At 41.6% G+C, this 18,629-nt stretch overlaps 2 protein-coding genes across 9 annotated transcripts; both read right to left on the bottom strand.

Moving 5' to 3' along the window:
• Window positions 1-5,019: 5,019 nt before the first annotated feature.
• LOC139410743 (sushi domain-containing protein 1-like) lies at window positions 5,020-14,825 on the bottom strand. 8 transcript variants are annotated; one of them, XM_071156198.1, is made up of 20 exons: window positions 14,429-14,663; window positions 13,829-13,981; window positions 13,506-13,646; window positions 13,217-13,372; window positions 12,814-12,966; window positions 12,379-12,558; window positions 12,033-12,212; window positions 11,645-11,824; window positions 11,290-11,469; window positions 10,891-11,070; window positions 10,482-10,661; window positions 9,988-10,167; window positions 8,477-8,641; window positions 8,246-8,340; window positions 7,938-8,124; window positions 7,697-7,790; window positions 7,316-7,571; window positions 7,099-7,138; window positions 6,921-7,014; window positions 5,020-5,181 (listed from the first exon to the last, which is right to left on the bottom strand). In XM_071156198.1, exons 2-20 carry the CDS (start codon window positions 13,881-13,883, stop codon window positions 5,163-5,165), a joined length of 2,715 nt encoding a protein of 904 aa, XP_071012299.1. In that variant the 5' UTR covers window positions 13,884-13,981; window positions 14,429-14,663; the 3' UTR covers window positions 5,020-5,162. The 8 variants fall into 8 exon arrangements, with proteins under 8 accessions (XP_071012299.1, XP_071012300.1, XP_071012301.1 ...); XM_071156199.1 differs by lacking the exon at window positions 14,429-14,663 and having other exon boundaries at window positions 11,290-11,430; window positions 13,829-14,131; XM_071156200.1 differs by lacking the exons at window positions 12,033-12,212; window positions 14,429-14,663 and having other exon boundaries at window positions 13,829-14,131.
• LOC139410745 (sushi domain-containing protein 1-like) lies at window positions 8,812-9,956 on the bottom strand. The gene is made up of 3 exons (XM_071156206.1): window positions 9,642-9,956; window positions 9,364-9,543; window positions 8,812-9,192 (listed from the first exon to the last, which is right to left on the bottom strand). The coding sequence occupies exons 1-3, from the start codon at window positions 9,880-9,882 to the stop codon at window positions 8,864-8,866; spliced, it is 750 nt and encodes a 249-aa protein (XP_071012307.1). The 5' UTR covers window positions 9,883-9,956; the 3' UTR covers window positions 8,812-8,863.
• Window positions 14,826-18,629: the final 3,804 nt, after the last annotated feature.

The following is an 18,629-nucleotide window of genomic DNA, read 5'->3' as shown; positions in this document are numbered from 1 at the left end:
TCTTAAGAATAGAGTAATGACTTACATTTTTTTATTATATTAAACAGCTCTTTAAAGGTGGTGGCAGGTAGTCTAGCGGTTAGAGCTTTGGGCCAGTAACCGAGAAGTTACTGTTTCAAATCCATGAGCTGACAAGGTGAAACATCTATCAATGTGCCCTTGAGCAAGGCACTTAACCCCTAATTGCTCCAGGATTGCCGTTAATAATGGCAGACCCTGACCGTAATCCCACTCTCCAAAGGTGTCTCAGGGAGAGCTGGGATATGCAAAAATCACATTTCCAATTCACAAGTGTGCATTAATGCACACTTGCACATGTGTGAAATAGGGCAAATATAAGCACCGACCAAATTATTTTGTATTTATTTATTATAAATATAGGCTATTAATAGCTGCATATACAGAGAAAGCATGCCAAGCTATAGGCCCTGCATGACCCCAATGCATTTAAAATGTACACCATGTCCGGGCCAGTAGAAATTTTGTTCAGGCCTGTAGACTTTTGGCCAACTGGCCCAATTGGATCAACTGGCCAAAAAATATAATTGTGGACTACAAATTAGTCCACATTGTAGGCTACAAATTACCTGACCAGGTCATGAGATAAGGGAAAACTCCAGGCCACAGAAAATACACTTTTGAACCCGTGGTGCCACGTCTGCTCTCCTCACAATGAACAAATTCCCTTCTGGGACCCATAAGGTCCGCCATTTTGCATTTTGTGAAAAACACTTAAAACGCTACTCTTCTGGCAACGAATTACCGATATGCATGAAACTTGATATTTGTTATCTATGGACAATGGTCTCTCGATTAAATATTTTTCAGACTATTACCTAAAATAAAATGGCTGCTATTGACCAATAAACATTCACGCGGGTGTGGTCTGGCACATAAACATATATAAATAAGTCAAGGATATTCATATTGTCACACAATTTGGTACACATGTTGCAAACACTGTCAAGACTCACCATATTCAAGAACATTCACATTGATCACATGGTAGCACTATAATGGGCACATATTTAAATCTCTTGATCTGTTTGACTCAGAGTGCTGAAATGTGGCAGACATGCTCAAGGATATGAGTCTAGCTAACCCATGCGATATCTCAGACACCACTGGCCTGATTTTGATGAAACTTGGGTGAATGATGTGTCTTGCCACAGAGATCCGGCATTAGCAAAATTACACTGACTGGCCCAAGCGGGGTGCTGCATCATTTGTGGATGACTACATGTTTACTGTTGCCTTTTTAAAATGTACTTAAACAAGGAATCACATTGAGACCAAGGCCTCTCTTTCATATAAATCATAGAACATTCACAATATTTAGAAATCCAACACAATAAGGTCATCTTAGGTCATCTTAGATTTCATTACATACAGTCGAGAAGAACTACTGAATATAAGATCAGCGTCAACTCACCATCAGTACGACCAAGAATATGTTTTTCGCGACGCGGATCCTGTGTTCTGCCTTACAAACAGGACAACGGAGCGGATCCTATGCAGCGACCCAAAAAAACGACTCCGAAAGAGAGGGAAACGAGGTGGTCTTCTGGTCAGACTCCGGAGACGGGCACACCGTGCACCACTCCCTAGCATTCTTCTTGCCAATGTCCAGTCTCTTGACAACAAGGTTGATGAAATCCGAGCAAGGGTAGCATTCCAGAGGGACATCAGAGACTGTGACGTCCTTTGCTTCACTGAAGCATGGCTCACTGGAGAGACTCTATCCGAAGCGGTGCAGCCAACGGGTTTCTCCACGCATCGCGCTGACAGAAACAAACATATTTCTGGTAAGAAGAGGTGCGGGGGCGTATGCCTCATGGCCAACGTGACATGGTGTGATGAAAGAAACATACAGGAACTCAAATCCTTCTGTTCACCTGATTTAGAATTCCTCACAATCAAATGTAGACCGCATTATCTACCAAGAGAATTCTCTTCGATTATAATCACAGCCGTATATATCCCCCCCCAAGCAGACACATCGATGGCTCTGAACGAACTTTATTTAACTCTCTGCAAACTGGAAACGATTTATCCGGAGGCTGCATTCATTGTAGCTGGGGATTTTAACAAGGCTAATCTGAAAACAAGACTCCCTAAATTTTATCAGCATATCGATTGCGCAACCATGGGTGGAAAGACCTTGGATCATTGTTACTCTAACTTCCGCGACGCATATAAGGCCCTGCCCCGCCCCCCTTTCGGAAAAGCTGACCACGACTACATTTTGTTGATCCCTGCCTACAGACAGAAACTAAAACAAGAGGCTCCCACGCTGAGGTCTGTCCAACACTGGTCCGACCAAGCTGACTCCACACTCCAAGACTGCTTCCATCACGTGGACTGGGAGATGTTTCGTATTGCGTCAGATAACAACATTGACGAATACGCTGATTCGGTGTGCGAGTTCATTAGAACGTGCGTTGAAGATGTCGTTCACATAGCAACGATTAAAACATTCCCTAACCAGAAACCGTGGATTGATGGCAGCATTCGTGTGAAACTGAAAGCGCGAACCACTGCTTTTAATCAGGGCAAGGTGTCTGGTAACATGACCGAATACAAACAGTGCAGCTATTCCCTCCGCAAGGCTATCAAACAAGCTAAGCGCCAGTACAGAGACAAAGTAGAATCTCAATTCAACGGCTCAGACACAAGAGGCATGTGGCAGGGTCTACAGTCAATCACGGACTACAGGAAGAAATCCAGCCCAGTCACGGACCAGGATGTCTTGCTCCCAGGCAGACTAAATAACTTTTTTGCCCGCTTTGAGGACAATACAGTGCCACTGACACGGCCTGCAACGAAAACATGCGGTCTCTCCTTCACTGCAGCCGAGGTGAGTAAGACATTTAAACGTGTTAACCCTCGCAAGGCTGCAGGCCCAGACGGCATCCCCAGCCGCGCCCTCAGAGCATGCGCAGACCAGCTGGCCGGTGTGTTTACGGACATATTCAATCAATCCCTATACCAGTCTGCTGTTCCCACATGCTTCAAGAGGGCCACCATTGTTCTTGTTCCCAAGAAAGCTAAGGTAACTGAGCTAAACGACTACCGCCCCGTAGCACTCACATCCGTCATCATGAAGTGCGTTGAGAGACTAGTCAAGGACCATATCACCTCCACCCTACCTGACACCCTAGACCCACTCCAATTTGCTTACCGCCCAAATAGGTCCACAGACGATGCAATCTCAACCACACTGCACACTGCCCTAACCCATCTGGACAAGAGGAATACCTATGTGAGAATGCTGTTCATCGACTACAGCTCGGCATTCAACACCATAGTACCCTCCAAGCTCGTCATCAAGCTCGAGACCCTGGGTCTCGACCCCGCCCTGTGCAACTGGGTACTGGACTTCCTGACGGGCCGCCCCCAGGTGGTGAGGGTAGGCAACAACATCTCCTCCCCGCTGATCCTCAACACTGGGGCCCCACAAGGGTGCGTTCTGAGCCCTCTCCTGTACTCCCTGTTCACTCACGACTGCGTGGCCACGCACGCCTCCAACTCAATCATCAAGTTTGCGGACGACACAACAGTGGTAGGCTTGATTACCAACAACGACGAGACGGCCTACAGGGAGGAGGTGAGGGCCCTCAGAGTGTGGTGTCAGGAAAATAACCTCACACTCAACGTCAACAAAACTAAGGAGATGATTGTGGACTTCAGGAAACAGCAGAGGGAACACCCCCCTATCCACATCGATGGAACAGTGGTGGAGAGGGTAGCAAGTTTTAAGTTCCTCGGCATACACATCACAGACAAACTGAATTGGTCCACTCACACAGACAGCATCGTGAAGAAGGCGCAGCAGCGCCTCTTCAACCTCAGGAGGCTGAAGAAATTCGGCTTGTCACCAAAAGCACTCACAAACTTCTACAGATGCACAATCGAGAGCATCCTGGCGGGCTGTATCACCGCCTGGTATGGCAACTGCACCGCCCTCAACCGTAAGGCTCTCCAGAGGGTAGTGAGGTCTGCACAACGCATCACCGGGGGCAAACTACCTGCCCTCCAGGACACCTACACCACCCGATGTCACAGGAAGGCCATAAAGATCATCAAGGACATCAACCACCCGAGCCACTGCCTGTTCACCCCCTGTTCTATCATCCAGAAGGCGAGGTCAGTACAGGTGCATCAAAGCTGGGACCGAGAGACTGAAAAACAGCTTCTATCTCAAGGCCATCAGACTGTTAAACAGCCACCACTAACACTGAGTGGCTGCTGCCAACACACTGACACTGACTCAACTCCAGCCACTTTAATAATGGGAATTGATGGGAAATTATGTAAATATATCACTAGCCACTTTAAACAATGCTACCTTATATAATGTTACTTACCCTACATTATTCATTTGATTTGATTTGATTTGACAATAAAAAACATACAATATTTACAAGCAATTTAAGAAAAGTTACTTACAAAACATGCTCATGAAAAACAACACATTCCTCAGTAAAAAAGTAATCAACCAGCCGTCTGAACTGCGGCACCAAAACATCCAGCCTTAGAGAGTTCTGGAGATCATTCTACAAGGTGCAAAAAAACGAAACCCAGATCTACCTAAGGGGCCTAAAGGATCTCCAGAGTTAGTCATCCCTTTGATTGGGTCTGGTGATGTCTGTAATTGTCCCCCGCGATGAATTCGGAGAGGGAAATATGGATCTGTCTCTTTCCTTCCGTTTGTACTTTAGTCACACACGGTATCTCAGACACCACTAGCCCGATTTTGACAAAACCTGGGTGATTGTTGTGTCTTGCCATAGAGATCCGGCATTTACAAAATTACACTGATATGCCCAAGGGGAGCGCTATAGTGTGTGTGTGGGGGGGCGACATGTTTACTGTTGCCTTTTTCGAAACTTGTAATTAAAAATGTAGCAAACCAACAGAGTAAAAAGTTTAAATGCATTGTATTGCATGTGTTTCTGTGTATTTTAAGAACATATTATTTATGATATTGCTGATAATAAAACTCTATAAACAATGATCAACATTTTTTTACCTTTATTTTAGTACAGAAAACAACTACAATACAAAACACATTTTTACACAGTTACAATATTACAGGTAAATGTATAATATATATAAACCAAGTGTGACCCAACTTAAAAAGTCAGTCCTCAGGATGACTGTCATGTCTTCTTACAACACCTGAAAAGGGGATACAGAAAGTTAAGTAGGCAATGTATTAAGTCAGATTTTATCAGTATACTGAAAATGAATTCCACATACAGTCGGAAGTTTACATACACTTAGGTTGGAGTCATTAAAACTCGGTTTTCAACCACTCCACAAATTTCTTGTTAACAAATTATAGTTTTGGCAAGTCGGTTAGGACATCTACTTTGTGCATGACACAAGTCATTTTTCCAACAATTGTTTACAGAAAGATTATTTCACTTATAATTCACTGTATCACAATTCCAGTGGGTCAGACGTTTACATACACTAAGTTGACTGTGCCTTTAAACAGCTTGGAAAATGCCAGAAAATTATGTCATGGCTTTAGAAGCTTCTGATAGGCTAATTGACATAATTTGAGTGAATTGTAGGTGTACCTGTGGATGTATTTCAAGGCCTCCCTTCAAACTCAGTGCCTCTGTGCTTGACATCATGGGAAAATCAAAATAAATCAGCCAAGACCTCAGAAAAAAATTGTAGACCTCCACAAGGTTCATCCTTGGGAGCAATTTCCAAATGCCTGAAGGTACCACATTCATCTGTACAAACATTAGTACGCAAGTATAAACATCATGGGACCACGCAGCCGTCATACAGCTCAGGAAGGAGACACGTTCTGATGAACGTATTTTGGTGCGAAATGTTCAAATCAATCCCAGAACAACAGAAAAGGACCTTGTGAAGATGCTGGAGGAAACAGGTACAAAAGTATCTATATCCACAGTAAAACGAGTCCTATATCGACATAACCTGAAAGGCCGCTCAGCAAGGAAGAAGCCACTGCTCCAATACCGCCATAAAAAGCCAGACTATAGTTTGCAACTGCACATGGGGACAAATATTGTACTTTTTGGAGAAATGTCCTCTGGTCTGATGAAACAAAAATAGAACTGTTTGACCATAATGACCATCGTTATGTTTGGAGGAAAAAGGGGGAGGCTTGCAAGCCGAAGAACACCATCCTAACCGTGAAGCAAGGGGGTGGCAGCATCATGTTGTGGGGGTGCTTTGCTGCAGGAGGGACTGGTGCACTTCATAAAATAGATAGCATCATCAGGCAGGAAAAGTATGTAGATATTTTGAAGCAACATCTCAAGACATCAGTCAGGAAGTTAAAGCTTGGTCGCAAATGAGTCTTCCAAATGGACAAGCATACTTCCAAAGTTGTGGCAAAATGGATTAAGGACAACAAAGTCAAGGTATTGGAATGGCCATCACAAAGCCCTGATCTCAATCCTATCGAAAATGTGTGGGCAAAACTGAAAAAGCGTGTGCGAGCAAGGAGACCTTCAAACATGACTCCGTTACCCCAGCTCTGTCAGGAGGAATGGGCCAAAATTCACCCAACTTATTGTGGGAAGCTTGTGGAAGGCTACCTGAAACGTTTGATCCAAGTTAAACAATTTAAAGGCAATGCTACCAAATACTAATTGAGTGTATGTAAACTTCTGACCCACCGGGAATGTGATGAAAGAAATAAAAGCTTAAATAAATCATTCTCTCTACTATTATTCTGACATTTCACATTCTTAAAATAAAGTGGTGATTCTGCCTGACCTAAATCAGTGAATTTTTACTAGGATTAAATGTCAGGAATTGTGAAAAACTGAGTTTACATCTATTTGGCTAAGGTGTATGTAAACTTCCGACTTCAATTGTACCATAAATGTCATATGTAGGCATACACACTAGGATAGGATAGATCTTACCAAGTGTAACAGTGTCCCAGAAAAATGGCCAAAGCAAAGACTCCAATTGATCCCCCAGCAAAAAGTGATGAAACCTTCATTATGTAGGATATGTCTGCCAAACAAGAGAAAGCAACATCAATACAACAATCTGATTAAACCAAAACAGTGGGCTAAATATGAGAAAAGGAACCCTTACCTCTCACTTTTGCCCAAATAACACAAGAGTGCTTGAAAGCCTAGAAAATAGTTCAAATGGCACATAAAGAATGACTAATTATTAATGCAGGAGTTCTATAAGATCAACAAGCACGATCAATAATCATTTGTTAAAGATGACCTTCAAAACTGTCCTTCCTTTTATATGAATAAACTCCACATATCATTTATTTCCAATGCATAGCAGTTAGTCTTACCCCTCCCCATTGACTGACAGCTCGTAATATGATGTAATAGTCTCTGCCGTTCTGTAAAGGAGCATTGTAGAACCCTCCATAGTAGTGTCCATCGCCCAAAGTCAGGTTAATCTCTTTCCCTATATCCCTCAGATAGAGCTGGGCAGTGATGTACTGTCCATGGGGCTTCCTCTGACTGGAGAAGTCTGGGGTGTTAAGAGAGCTGCAGTCAAACACAAGAGTCCCCTCCAGTGGCAACACAAACACCTGGTAGAAACTGTAAACCCAGGAACAAAAGAGAAAAGGGTTTGTGTCGTAATAGCCAGACCTCAGTGGGCAAATTTCAAGATACAAAATCAGCTTTTAGTACGGGAGAGCGTTGGAGGTAAAATGATGAATTACCTAATTGGGTCCAGAGTGTTAGCTGATCTGCGTAGCCACAAAGTGGGCAATGGAGCCTCAATTTCTCTGTATAAAATCTCTGGGGCTTGAGGCACTATAAGATTAGAAGGTATTGACACATTTAATAACATTGGGTTTCATATCCAAGTCAAAGTCAATATTCTCCTCCATGTTTCTCATAATATCTTCAAATATTTATTAATCAAATTGTCATTGTTAGTCAAGGGGGTTTGTAGTGTACCTTGTAGGCTGGTGTTTGTTGTGAGTGTGGAGGTGAACCTGGCAGACAGTGCAGTGATGCTGATGGTGTAGTTGGTAACAGGCAGCAGGTTCAGGCAGATCTCAGGGTGGTCTGAAGTGGAGCTGAGGAGCTTCTTCCTCTTGTCATGGAATGACCTTTGATAGGCCCTGAATCCCACAAATACTACCTGTTACATACAGATAGACAGATCAAATAATGATGGTCAAGGTGTAGGAAGTTCAGAGAGCACTTTTTATAATCAATAATATTATCATATTTTAAGGTCCTTGTTATTAAGGTAAACTTACTCTGTAATTCTCTGTGTCTTCTTCATACTTGTCTGCTTTCCAACGCAAACATTTTTCATTAAAGACAACCAAGTCGCTGATGGCAGGCTTGATTTCTGGTAGTCACAAGGGATGAGAAACAATGTGTTAAAAAAGAGTGAAATGAAAAAAATCACTGATCTACACTAATTCCTTCCACATACTAAAAGGTTTTTCAAATGAACTTTAGTTCACAGATTTATGAATGCATACCTCTGCATCGCATTGTGGCAGCTTGCCACTTCCCAGTGATGTCACAAACAGAGATGTTTCTTCCTCTCCAGCTGTGGAATCCTTCCAGACAACGATGGAACACAACACTTGTGTTCTGCAGCACCACCTCTGTGTTGGCCAGAGCAGGGGCCGGTCCACATGTAGCTGTCAAAACAAGGTGGATCAATTGAATTATGTGAGGATTACCATAAATATTAGATTACACTGCACAGTATACACAAATACTAGTCTTGATTATTTTGTTGCATCATACTCATGATCATGATTAAACATGAATTTACAACCCATTACCCAATACAACATTACCCCCTTCTGGTACAGAATAGTAAGTGCTGAAAGCACATCTACTAGAATAGGTTGGCGCATTCATGATAGACATACAACATCAATTTGAATGTGAGCACTTTGACACAATATAATGAGTTCACGGCAGTAACTGTTACAGTGTGCCCGCACAGACAATTGATCACGCAGCAGAATAGGGTTTGCTTCAGAGTGAGATATTGTTACCGTACCTTTGCATATTATTGAAACAATTCCCCACTGTCCTGATGATATACATGTTGAGAGACTATTTCCTCCCTCCTGGTAAAATCCATCCTTACATACATACTCAATCACACTGCCCAGGACAGTTGTATTGTTCCACAGCATGTTAGTATGGGGAAGGGTTAGTGGAGCCCCACAGTTTAACTCTGTTCACAGAAATCAGTTGAGGTTTGTTTGGTTAAACATAAAGAGACAAAAACATTACTGTACATGTTTAAGTTATTCAGTACAATAACAAAGCAAATGTGCATTTGAATATAAATGAAAACACATGTCTTTGAAAGACCTTCATTATATTGCTGGTAATAGAAATGCACCTTCACATTGAATTGCTATATCCTCCCAAAGTCCATTCTCTCCACACTCAGTATAACATTTCCCACTCGTAGAGTAATATCCTTCAACACATTGGTAATAAACCACACTACCAATCAACGATGTCCGGTCCCATAGCATCTTAGCATGGGATATAAATACTGGCTCCCCACAGTCAATCTCTATAATATGAAAAGGGGATAGTGGTTATATAAGAGTTGGTATCATATGTAATTGTTATTAATGTGTCATGACCACACAGAAATGACTAATGTAATACCTTCACATAGAAAAGATGTCTGGTCCCACTGTCCATTGGCAGTGCATACTGATACATTTCCCTCTCCCACATTGTAATATCCAGAGTTACACTGATAAACCACCTCAGAGCCTATCCTGGTGCTCTGATCCCACAACATTACTGAGTGAGGGAGGGCAGGGGGCAAGCCACAGTCAACCTCTGATAGGCAAAGCAATGACATTGACCAGTGACCATTCCTAGACGCAGTACATGATAACATTTTTCTCTACAAAAAAAGCACTCATCCATCCACATGTTAAATACATGAATGAATGCAAAAATCTAAATGAAACAATGCTAGGAGGGAAAATGTAATTCATTTTACCTTCACAAACAAGACTTGGGCCCTTCCACACACTTTCTGCCCCACAAACGGAGGAGTTCTCCCCGCTTTTCCAGAAGAATCCCTCAGAGCAGCCAAATTTAGCGACGCTGCCGTAATGTGTTCCTGTGGCTGATAACTGGACTGCATTCAGAGCCGAGGGAGGCTGCCCACAATCAATGGCTACACATGGAGAAAAGGACAACACTACAGATACCATCGTTTTTGATAACACTACTGTCATTCTGCAAATTTTCTATAAATCATTTAATTATCCAGGTGCTCTGATCTCACAACATTACGGAGGGAGGGAGGGCAGGGGGAGAACCACAGTCAACCTCTAGAGAGAATGAGAGAATGGTTGAGATAACAGATTGTTCACCAGGATATTTGTATAGGAAGGAGATTTGGCCTCACTGATATGATTCATACATACATTACACAAAATCTCAAAGGAGGTTTAACTAGAGAACATGTGACAAAGTCATATACATTACCTTTACATGACAATGTTGCCTTTGTCCAGTTACCGTCTTTAGTGCATTGGGAAATATCCCCCCCTCGCTCTCTATGAAATCCCTCTTTACAGTAAAATAGAACAGTGCTGCCAGGGTTTGTGCTGCCATTCCACACCTGTCCAGTGTGGGGCAGTATAGGGGGACCGCCACACATTATTTCTAAGGGGGAAAGCAGTATGGAATTGATTATGTGTATCCTGGATGTAAAGCATAAGGAACATTTAGATTTGACTTTCAACACTTTCATTTCAACCACAGGTCTTATCTTATGAAGACATGTAGCTATTTATCAATAATGCTTTGTTTCTACTACTGTATCAGGGGGCTAAAAACCATGTATTTCTCATCATTTAATCTCTGTCAGTGTACGTAAGAAATGTTCAGTTACCTTTGCATGATAATGTTGCCTTTGTCCAGAAACCATTTTCTGTACAGTAGGAAATATTACCTCCTCCCTCTCTATGAAATCCCTCTTTACAGTAAAACAGAACAGCGCTGCCAGGGTTTGTGCTGCCATTCCACACCTGTCCAGTGTGGGGCAGCATAGGGGGATCACCACACGTTATCTCTACAAAGAGAAAGCATTACAACAGTGTGCAATTTCTGCACATTTCCATCAAGCAGACATTAATATCTTACATTTTGCACACACAATATTGTTCAATGGTATGGTCAACATGACCTCTGAGGTATTTGTTAAAGCACTTGGGTAATTCAGTTATGGGTTAGTTATGGATGTAAGGTAGTGATTCCAGATGGTAATGCTGAGAGAGAAGATTTATTTTACCTGCACATAGAAAAGATGTCTGGTCCCACTGTCCATTGGCAGTGCATACTGATACATTTCCCTCTCCCACATTGTAATATCCAGAGTTACACTGATAAACCACCTCAGAGCCTATCCTGGTGCTCTGATCCCACAACATTACTGAGTGAGGGAGGGCAGGGGGAGAACTACAGTCAACCTCTACACAGAGAATGAGAGAATGGTTGAGATAACAGATTATTCACCAGGATATTTGTATAGGTAGTAGATTTGGCCTCTCTGATATGATTCCTACATGACATATAGATTACAGAAACTCTCAAACGAGGTTTCACAAGAGAATATGTGAGAAAGTATTACGTGGCAAAACTGTTACCTTTACATGACAACGTTGCCTTTGTCCAGTAACCATCTCTAGTGCATTGGGAAATATTCCCCCCTCCCTCTCTATAAAACCCCCCTTTACAGTAAAACAGCACAGTGCTGCCAGGGTTTGTGCTGCCATTCCACACCTGCCCAGTGTGGGGCAGTATAGGGGGATCACCACACATTATCTCTATAAAGAGAAAGCATTACAACAGTGTGCAATTTCCATCAGGCAAACATTCATGTCTGATATTTTGGACACACAATATAATTCATGGTATGGTCAACATGGCCTAGGAGGTATTTGTTAAAGCACTTGGTTAATTAAGTTCTGAGTTAGTTATGGATGTAAGGTAGTGATTCCAGATGGTAATGCTGAGAGAGAAGATTTATTTTACCTGCACATAGAAAAGATGTCTGGTCCCACTGTCCATTGGCAGTGCATACTGATACATTTCCCTCTCCCACATTGTAATATCCAGAGTTACACTGATAAACCACCTCAGAGCCTATCCTGGTGCTCTGATCCCACAACATTACTGAGTGAGGGAGGGCAGGGGGCAAGCCACAGTCAACCTCTGATAGGCAAAGCAATGACATTGACCAGTGACCATTCCTAGACGCAGTACATGATAACATTTTTCTCTACAAAAAAAGCACTCATCCATCCACATGTTAAATACATGAATGAATGCAAAAATCTAAATGAAACAATGCTAGGAGGGAAAATGTAATTAATTTTACCTTCACAAACAAGACTTGGGCCCTTCCACACACTTTCTGCCCCACAAACGGAGGAGTTCTCCCCGCTTTTCCAGAAGAATCCCTCAGAGCAGCCAAATTTAGCGACGCTGCCGTAATGTGTTCCTGTGGCTGACAGCTGGACTGCATTCAGAGCCGAGGGAGGCTGCCCACAATCAATGGCTACACATGGAGAAAAGGACAACACTACAGATACCATCGTTTTTGATAACACTACTGTCATTCTGCAAATTTTCTATAAATCATGAAATTATTGCAGTGGCTACAGTATAGTATAAGGCAGCAGGCAAAGAGATTCTGAAACATGCATTTTTGAAGCATTGGGCTCTCTGATTATTATCCATTATCTTAGAATTGTACCTATAATTTAACTGAAAAGTCTTACAATACTGAGCCCAAGTGGTTGATGTTATTTACCTTTGCACAAGGCCTTGTCCTGGTGTGGGTGAAATGGCTCTGCTCCATTGTGAACCTGGTATCCCACTTGGCAGAGGCAGTTAAAATACCCCTGCATGTTTGTGCACTTACCCCCCTCACCACAGATCCCTTGGACTCTACACTCATTAATGTCTAGATAGAACCAACATGAATGTTGTGTTAGTGGTTGGGTAATGTACCCAGTTATTAGGCACCAATATGTGCGTGACTGTAGCACATTCACTCATTCTAAATTAGCATCAAGTTAATGTCCATAAAGCTTAAGAAGACTCACAATCATATATCATATCTGCCAAAGTGGCAATGATTTTTATGTCACCCTTCTTTTCATAATGTTACAAAGCTGCTGAAGTATTCAGCATCAGTAATCGCTATAACTTACCCTGACAGCGGGTTCCATCATTGGGGATGAAGATGGCCATGTTGTTGGAAGGGCTGTATCCTGCCAGGCAGGTGCAGTAGAAGCTTCCATAGGTGTTATGGCAGGCAGTATGCTGCCCACAGATCTTATTGGCTCCTATCTGACATTCATTTTTGTCTGTAAGAGATAAGAATAGTGGTAAAATAATAAAATAATCAATAAATACTAGTATAATATGAATACAACTGATACACATTAGATAAAAGATAAGTAATTCCTTCATCTTGAGTTTATACCTGGAGATACACACCTTGACAGTAAGTTCTTCCATTACCAACAAAGCCATACATGCAGTTACAGGCTTTGCCAGTACCATCCACCTTCTCCTCACAGGTGGCGTTAGGGTGACAGGTGGCACACACATCCAACGTTTGACCAGTCACTCGCATTTCTAAGACAAAGAAAATATACACTACTAAGAGACATCTTTGTTTGATGAAACCGTCACCTATAACTGTTAATTATTGAAATAGATGCTCTATGTAAGAGCTTCACCATTATGATTTACAAAGGTTCTGTCAATATTCATTTGAATATATTACCAATGTGATTGATTTGTTTTGATCCACTCACCTGTAATGGCTTGAGTAAGAAAGGCCAGGATCACAAGTGCTGTTCTCCAATACATCCTCTCAAAGTATGTCCATTTCCCTCTCTTAGATATTGCAAAGACGCATCCTTTGTAAACACATCTTTATTTATTTTCGTCTTGCAGAACTCATGGTGCTGAGCGGATTTGATAACCAGGATGGAAAGAAGGGTATAAGAGTTAGCTGAGGTCACAATGAAATCCAACCGCCGCTCTCTCTTCTCAATGGTGATGTTGGCACTAGTGGTTTGGGGACATGTCTGTCATCATCAGCATTTTGACACATTCAGTTATACTTCACGTGTGATAATGTACTCTACGCTTTGGGAGACATCTGAAACACATTTTCAAATTGCACGGTCATGCTGTGTATGCTGATAAGAGCTATATTTGGCTCAGCAAACCTGCCTGGGGTTGATAATGAACATAACATTATGAACTAAAAAAGTAAAAACTAGGTAAATTAACAGACTCTAGATGATAACCATGGATATAAGAGTGACATTAACAATTGGTGATTGTTAACAATTAACAATTTATTAAAGTAAATTAACTAGGCCAACCTAGTTGTTTATACATCCTACCTTTTCTTGAATCAACTTTATCCCGTGTTTGTGAGACCCATCATAACTACAATCCACACTAGGTGCTCTGTCACATGAATTAAAGGAAAACCCTGTCCATGAAAATGCACAAAAAAAGGTGTGAAATTGAGTAAAACTGGCTCATCAATGCACCAATAGTGTCAACACAGTGGGAACAGCCATCCACCATTGAGCTGTTTCCAGTTGGTTCTTGGGTAGCGAGTTAATCTAGTATAATGTGGAAGGGGAAGATAAATCCATCATGCTGCTATCGCCCAGCCCACCAGGACTCAGTGGGGTCTCCCTCTATCACTCCTCCAGTGAGCCCACACCTCACACGGCGCCTGCTGGAGAGGCCTGATTAAGCACCAGCCTGTCCCTCAAAACCACCAGACCCTCTGTAACACGCTACACTAGGGTCTCTCCACCAGCAGCACATATGAGGAATGCAACATACGGTAACACAACATTGTAACTAGATAGACATAGAATGTCTAGAGCAGGCATAGGTCTCTATTTATTGGTTCACAATGAAGCTGTGAAACCTATTGTTAATCTCTGTATTCTGCTCATAGTCAAATAACTCAAGGATAGATTGGTAACGTTTTTCTAACTTGGCAAACAGAAACCACTGGCCATGATTAACTTGGTAAAAAAATAATGGCACTGGTTGGCCTATAGGCGGCGCTGTTATAAAGTCTCACTTAAAACCTCATATCCGCCACCCTGATTGACCTAGACTTGAAACGTTGAATGTAGTTGTCTTTACCCATACTGACCAAATTTGCATCAAGGACCCATAAGGTCTGGATAGATTTTCCTCCATTTTGGAAATTTCAGAAAACATTTAAAAAACGTATCATGAACCATAAGTCCATATAGCAACTCCAAATGTAGGCCCATAGTACATCCATAGTACATCTCTTAATGTAGTTAGAGAAATGCCTAGAGATGCCTGAGTGGATATTTTATTTGGGTAAAAGAGAAACCAGAATTCCTGCTGTTTGCCCAGTCAATGTATATATAAATATATACATTAAGTAATGATTTTAATAATGATTACTTGTTGCATTCAAAGATAACCAACCTAGAGCACAATACTAAACTTCACATCCTTGTGGTATTGAGAGATAAACATGGTAATGCTATCACTAATTGGACATAAAAGGTAGATAGATCCTACATGATAGAATGCTTGCTTTGTTATCCAACTGATCTTGCGTCCTTTGTCATCCTGTGAACCCCGTTTATTGCTGCTCGCAGCTATATTTCTGATTACTTTTCAGATTTCTGATTACTTAACATTTGAAAATAATATTTAGAAATTCTAAAAATGTGAAGTTTATTAATTGTACAATAAAAAAAGGACAAAGATTTGTACATACAATTCAAGTAAGAAAAGTTTATCTGAAGTGAAGAAGAGAAAGCAGAACACGAATGGAAAATGAATAGAAATCAACACCTGATCACTCAAGGCCTTTCTGTGCAGAGAACATATCATTCAGATAACAGTGTTCGTTTCAAGAAGCATTCGAAGTATTCAAAGTTACTGTGAGAAATGCTGATTATTTACTATGCACCTTTACTACTATATTACCCAACACTATAAAGAATGCAAAATCGATACAAAGACTGTGCAGTGACACATACTGTAAGTGAGACATGACAACATGACAAATAACCATAATTTAAAACCAATACAATTATTTTGTGCAGAATAGTGGGCAGCTTTTGAAGGCGGTGATTGATTCAGGAAGGTCAAAAAGTCCCCCCCGATGGTAACACAAAATTACAAAAACTAAAAATAACTACAGTTTGTGCTCTGCCTCTGTTACAGTGTGAATTGATGAAATGGTCATAAAAAGGAACAGATAGAATGATCATTGAATGGAAAAGAAGCAGCAGGACTGCTTTTTAGTGTCAGTGCAGGGGGTGGAGGTTCCGGGGCCAGACTCTCCTCTTTACACTCAGAGGACGTGTCAGTAGTGATGGACGGTAGTCTGCCACAGACCAGGTCTGCAGCGTTAACATCCATGATGGACATGTCAGTGACAGTCTTCTCTCTTAGGGACATGCCACTGTCATCATCATCATCAATAAGGACAAACTCCTTAATGTGTACCTTCATTACACCCAAAAGGCTGTGCGTCTCAGACGACTCTTCGATGGTGTGTGCATCCACAAAGATCGTAGTTGAAGTCACTGTTAAAGTCTTGTGTGCCTCTGTTGAGTTGTCCTCAGGCCCAGAGCAGGGCTGGCTAATGGAGGCATGACACATCAACATGGAGTTACTGTTATTTCCAGCTTTCTGGTCCTGTAGGTCTTTCTGTCTCTTGCCGTTGGTGACTACACCCGATGGAGAGGGCACGTTTCCTCCACCATCTCTGCTGGTGACCTTGCACAGACCTTGTCTCTGGGAGTGGGCACCATTCTCCATGGTGCAGACATCACCAGGGTCGACCTCATACATCACCTTCACCTTCTAGCCCTCATTGTAAACTGTCAAGCTGCTTCCATCAAGCTTCCTCTGGCCCTGCCACTGGAGAGGAGAGGTGGATGGCGCTGGTCTTACTTTTCATTTTTCTTCATGCACTTCTCTGAGGTGTGCTGCACTGAAATAGCAAAGGAAATTATCATCACCACACTTTGTCATAACATCACTTAGACATCTCTATTTCACTTGAGCTAAAAGAGCTACAGGCTTACCAGCTTTTACGTTGTGATAGTTGTCCTCAGAGACCATGCTTAGTAATTATGAGAAAGACAATAAAACTCAATTACTCAATTTCTGATTAGTAATTTAAAGATTTAAAACAATTGTCTGTACTGGTTAAAACCTTTAGATTAGTTTAGTACATAATACTGTACAAAACAAAACAGTCCATTCATTAGTCTGTGAAATAGTACTCATTATGACAAACTCAGTGGTACAAAGAGGGAACATGTTTCCATTTAGTATTGGCCTTTTAAGATAAATAAATGATGTGAGTTCTTTCAAAATAACTGGAATTCCCATAGGCTCTGAACCCTTTCAGGAGAGGACAGCGTGGAGATTCTCCATTTAAGTGAGTAACAGGGGGACAGTCACTAAAATGATCAGCTCCATAAGACACAACCTTGCCACATGCACGCATTCGCCCCCACACACGCACGCAAGCACACACAGACACGCACACAGTGAGCATTTTTTAGTAGGAGTGACATCTGTGGCATTGTGTTCACATTTTAAAGTGGCCTTTTATTGTCCCCAGCGCAAGGTTTCACTTGTTTAATGAGCATGCTATTTAACCTCTACGGGATCGGTGTCCATATACGGTTGTTGCTAACATGCGCTAATGTGACAAAAATGACATTGCAAGTAACATCCAACTTTCCAGGACATAGACATGTCTTATATGTGCAGAAAGCTTAAATTCTTGCCAATCTAACTGCACTGCCCAATTTACAGTTGCTATTACAGTGACAAAATACCATGCTATTGTTTGAGGAGAGTGCACAACAACAACAAAAACTTTTATCACGGCACTTGGTTTGATACATTCACCTCTGAAGCTAAAATATGTACTTACATTCAGTAATCTTGCCCTGATTTGTCATCCTGAGGGTCGCAGCGATAAAAGTTTTCACATTTTTGTTTGATAAAATCTATTTTTATATTCAAATGTAAAAACTGGGTTCTAAAGTTTGAACCCTTGCTGTTTCTGGCCCCACACACACCGTCTAGATGTGTGAAGGTTAATGTCTTTTCTGTAGGGAAGCTCATTTTCCATCATTTATGACCTCCCTGGGAGTGTGTAAACTTACATTTTTGTATTCCCATATCATTTTGCATGATCTCTATAGTTATGTACTTCAAAATGTACATTTGTGCAGTATTGCAATGCTTCACTGGATCAGTCTGAAACGTTGCACATACCCCACTGCCATCTAGGGGCCAAAATCTAAATTGTGCCTAAACTGCAAAAGTATATTATGGCATTTCTCGTGCAACTCAAAGATAATGAAAAAAACAAAGATTTGAAAACACATGTTTTTTTGTTTGTATTATCTTTTACCAGATCTAATGTGTTATATTATCCTACAATAATTTCAAATTTCCACAGTGTTTCCTTTCAAATGGTATCAAGAATATGCATATCCTTGCTTCAGGTCCTGAGCTACAGGCAGTTAGATTTGGGTATGTATTTTTAGGCGATCCTTG

This window comes from Oncorhynchus clarkii, chromosome 6, assembly GCF_045791955.1.
Source record: "Oncorhynchus clarkii lewisi isolate Uvic-CL-2024 chromosome 6, UVic_Ocla_1.0, whole genome shotgun sequence".
NCBI lineage: Eukaryota > Metazoa > Chordata > Actinopteri > Salmoniformes > Salmonidae > Oncorhynchus > Oncorhynchus clarkii.
This window is presented reverse-complemented; position numbering and strand designations above follow the sequence as displayed.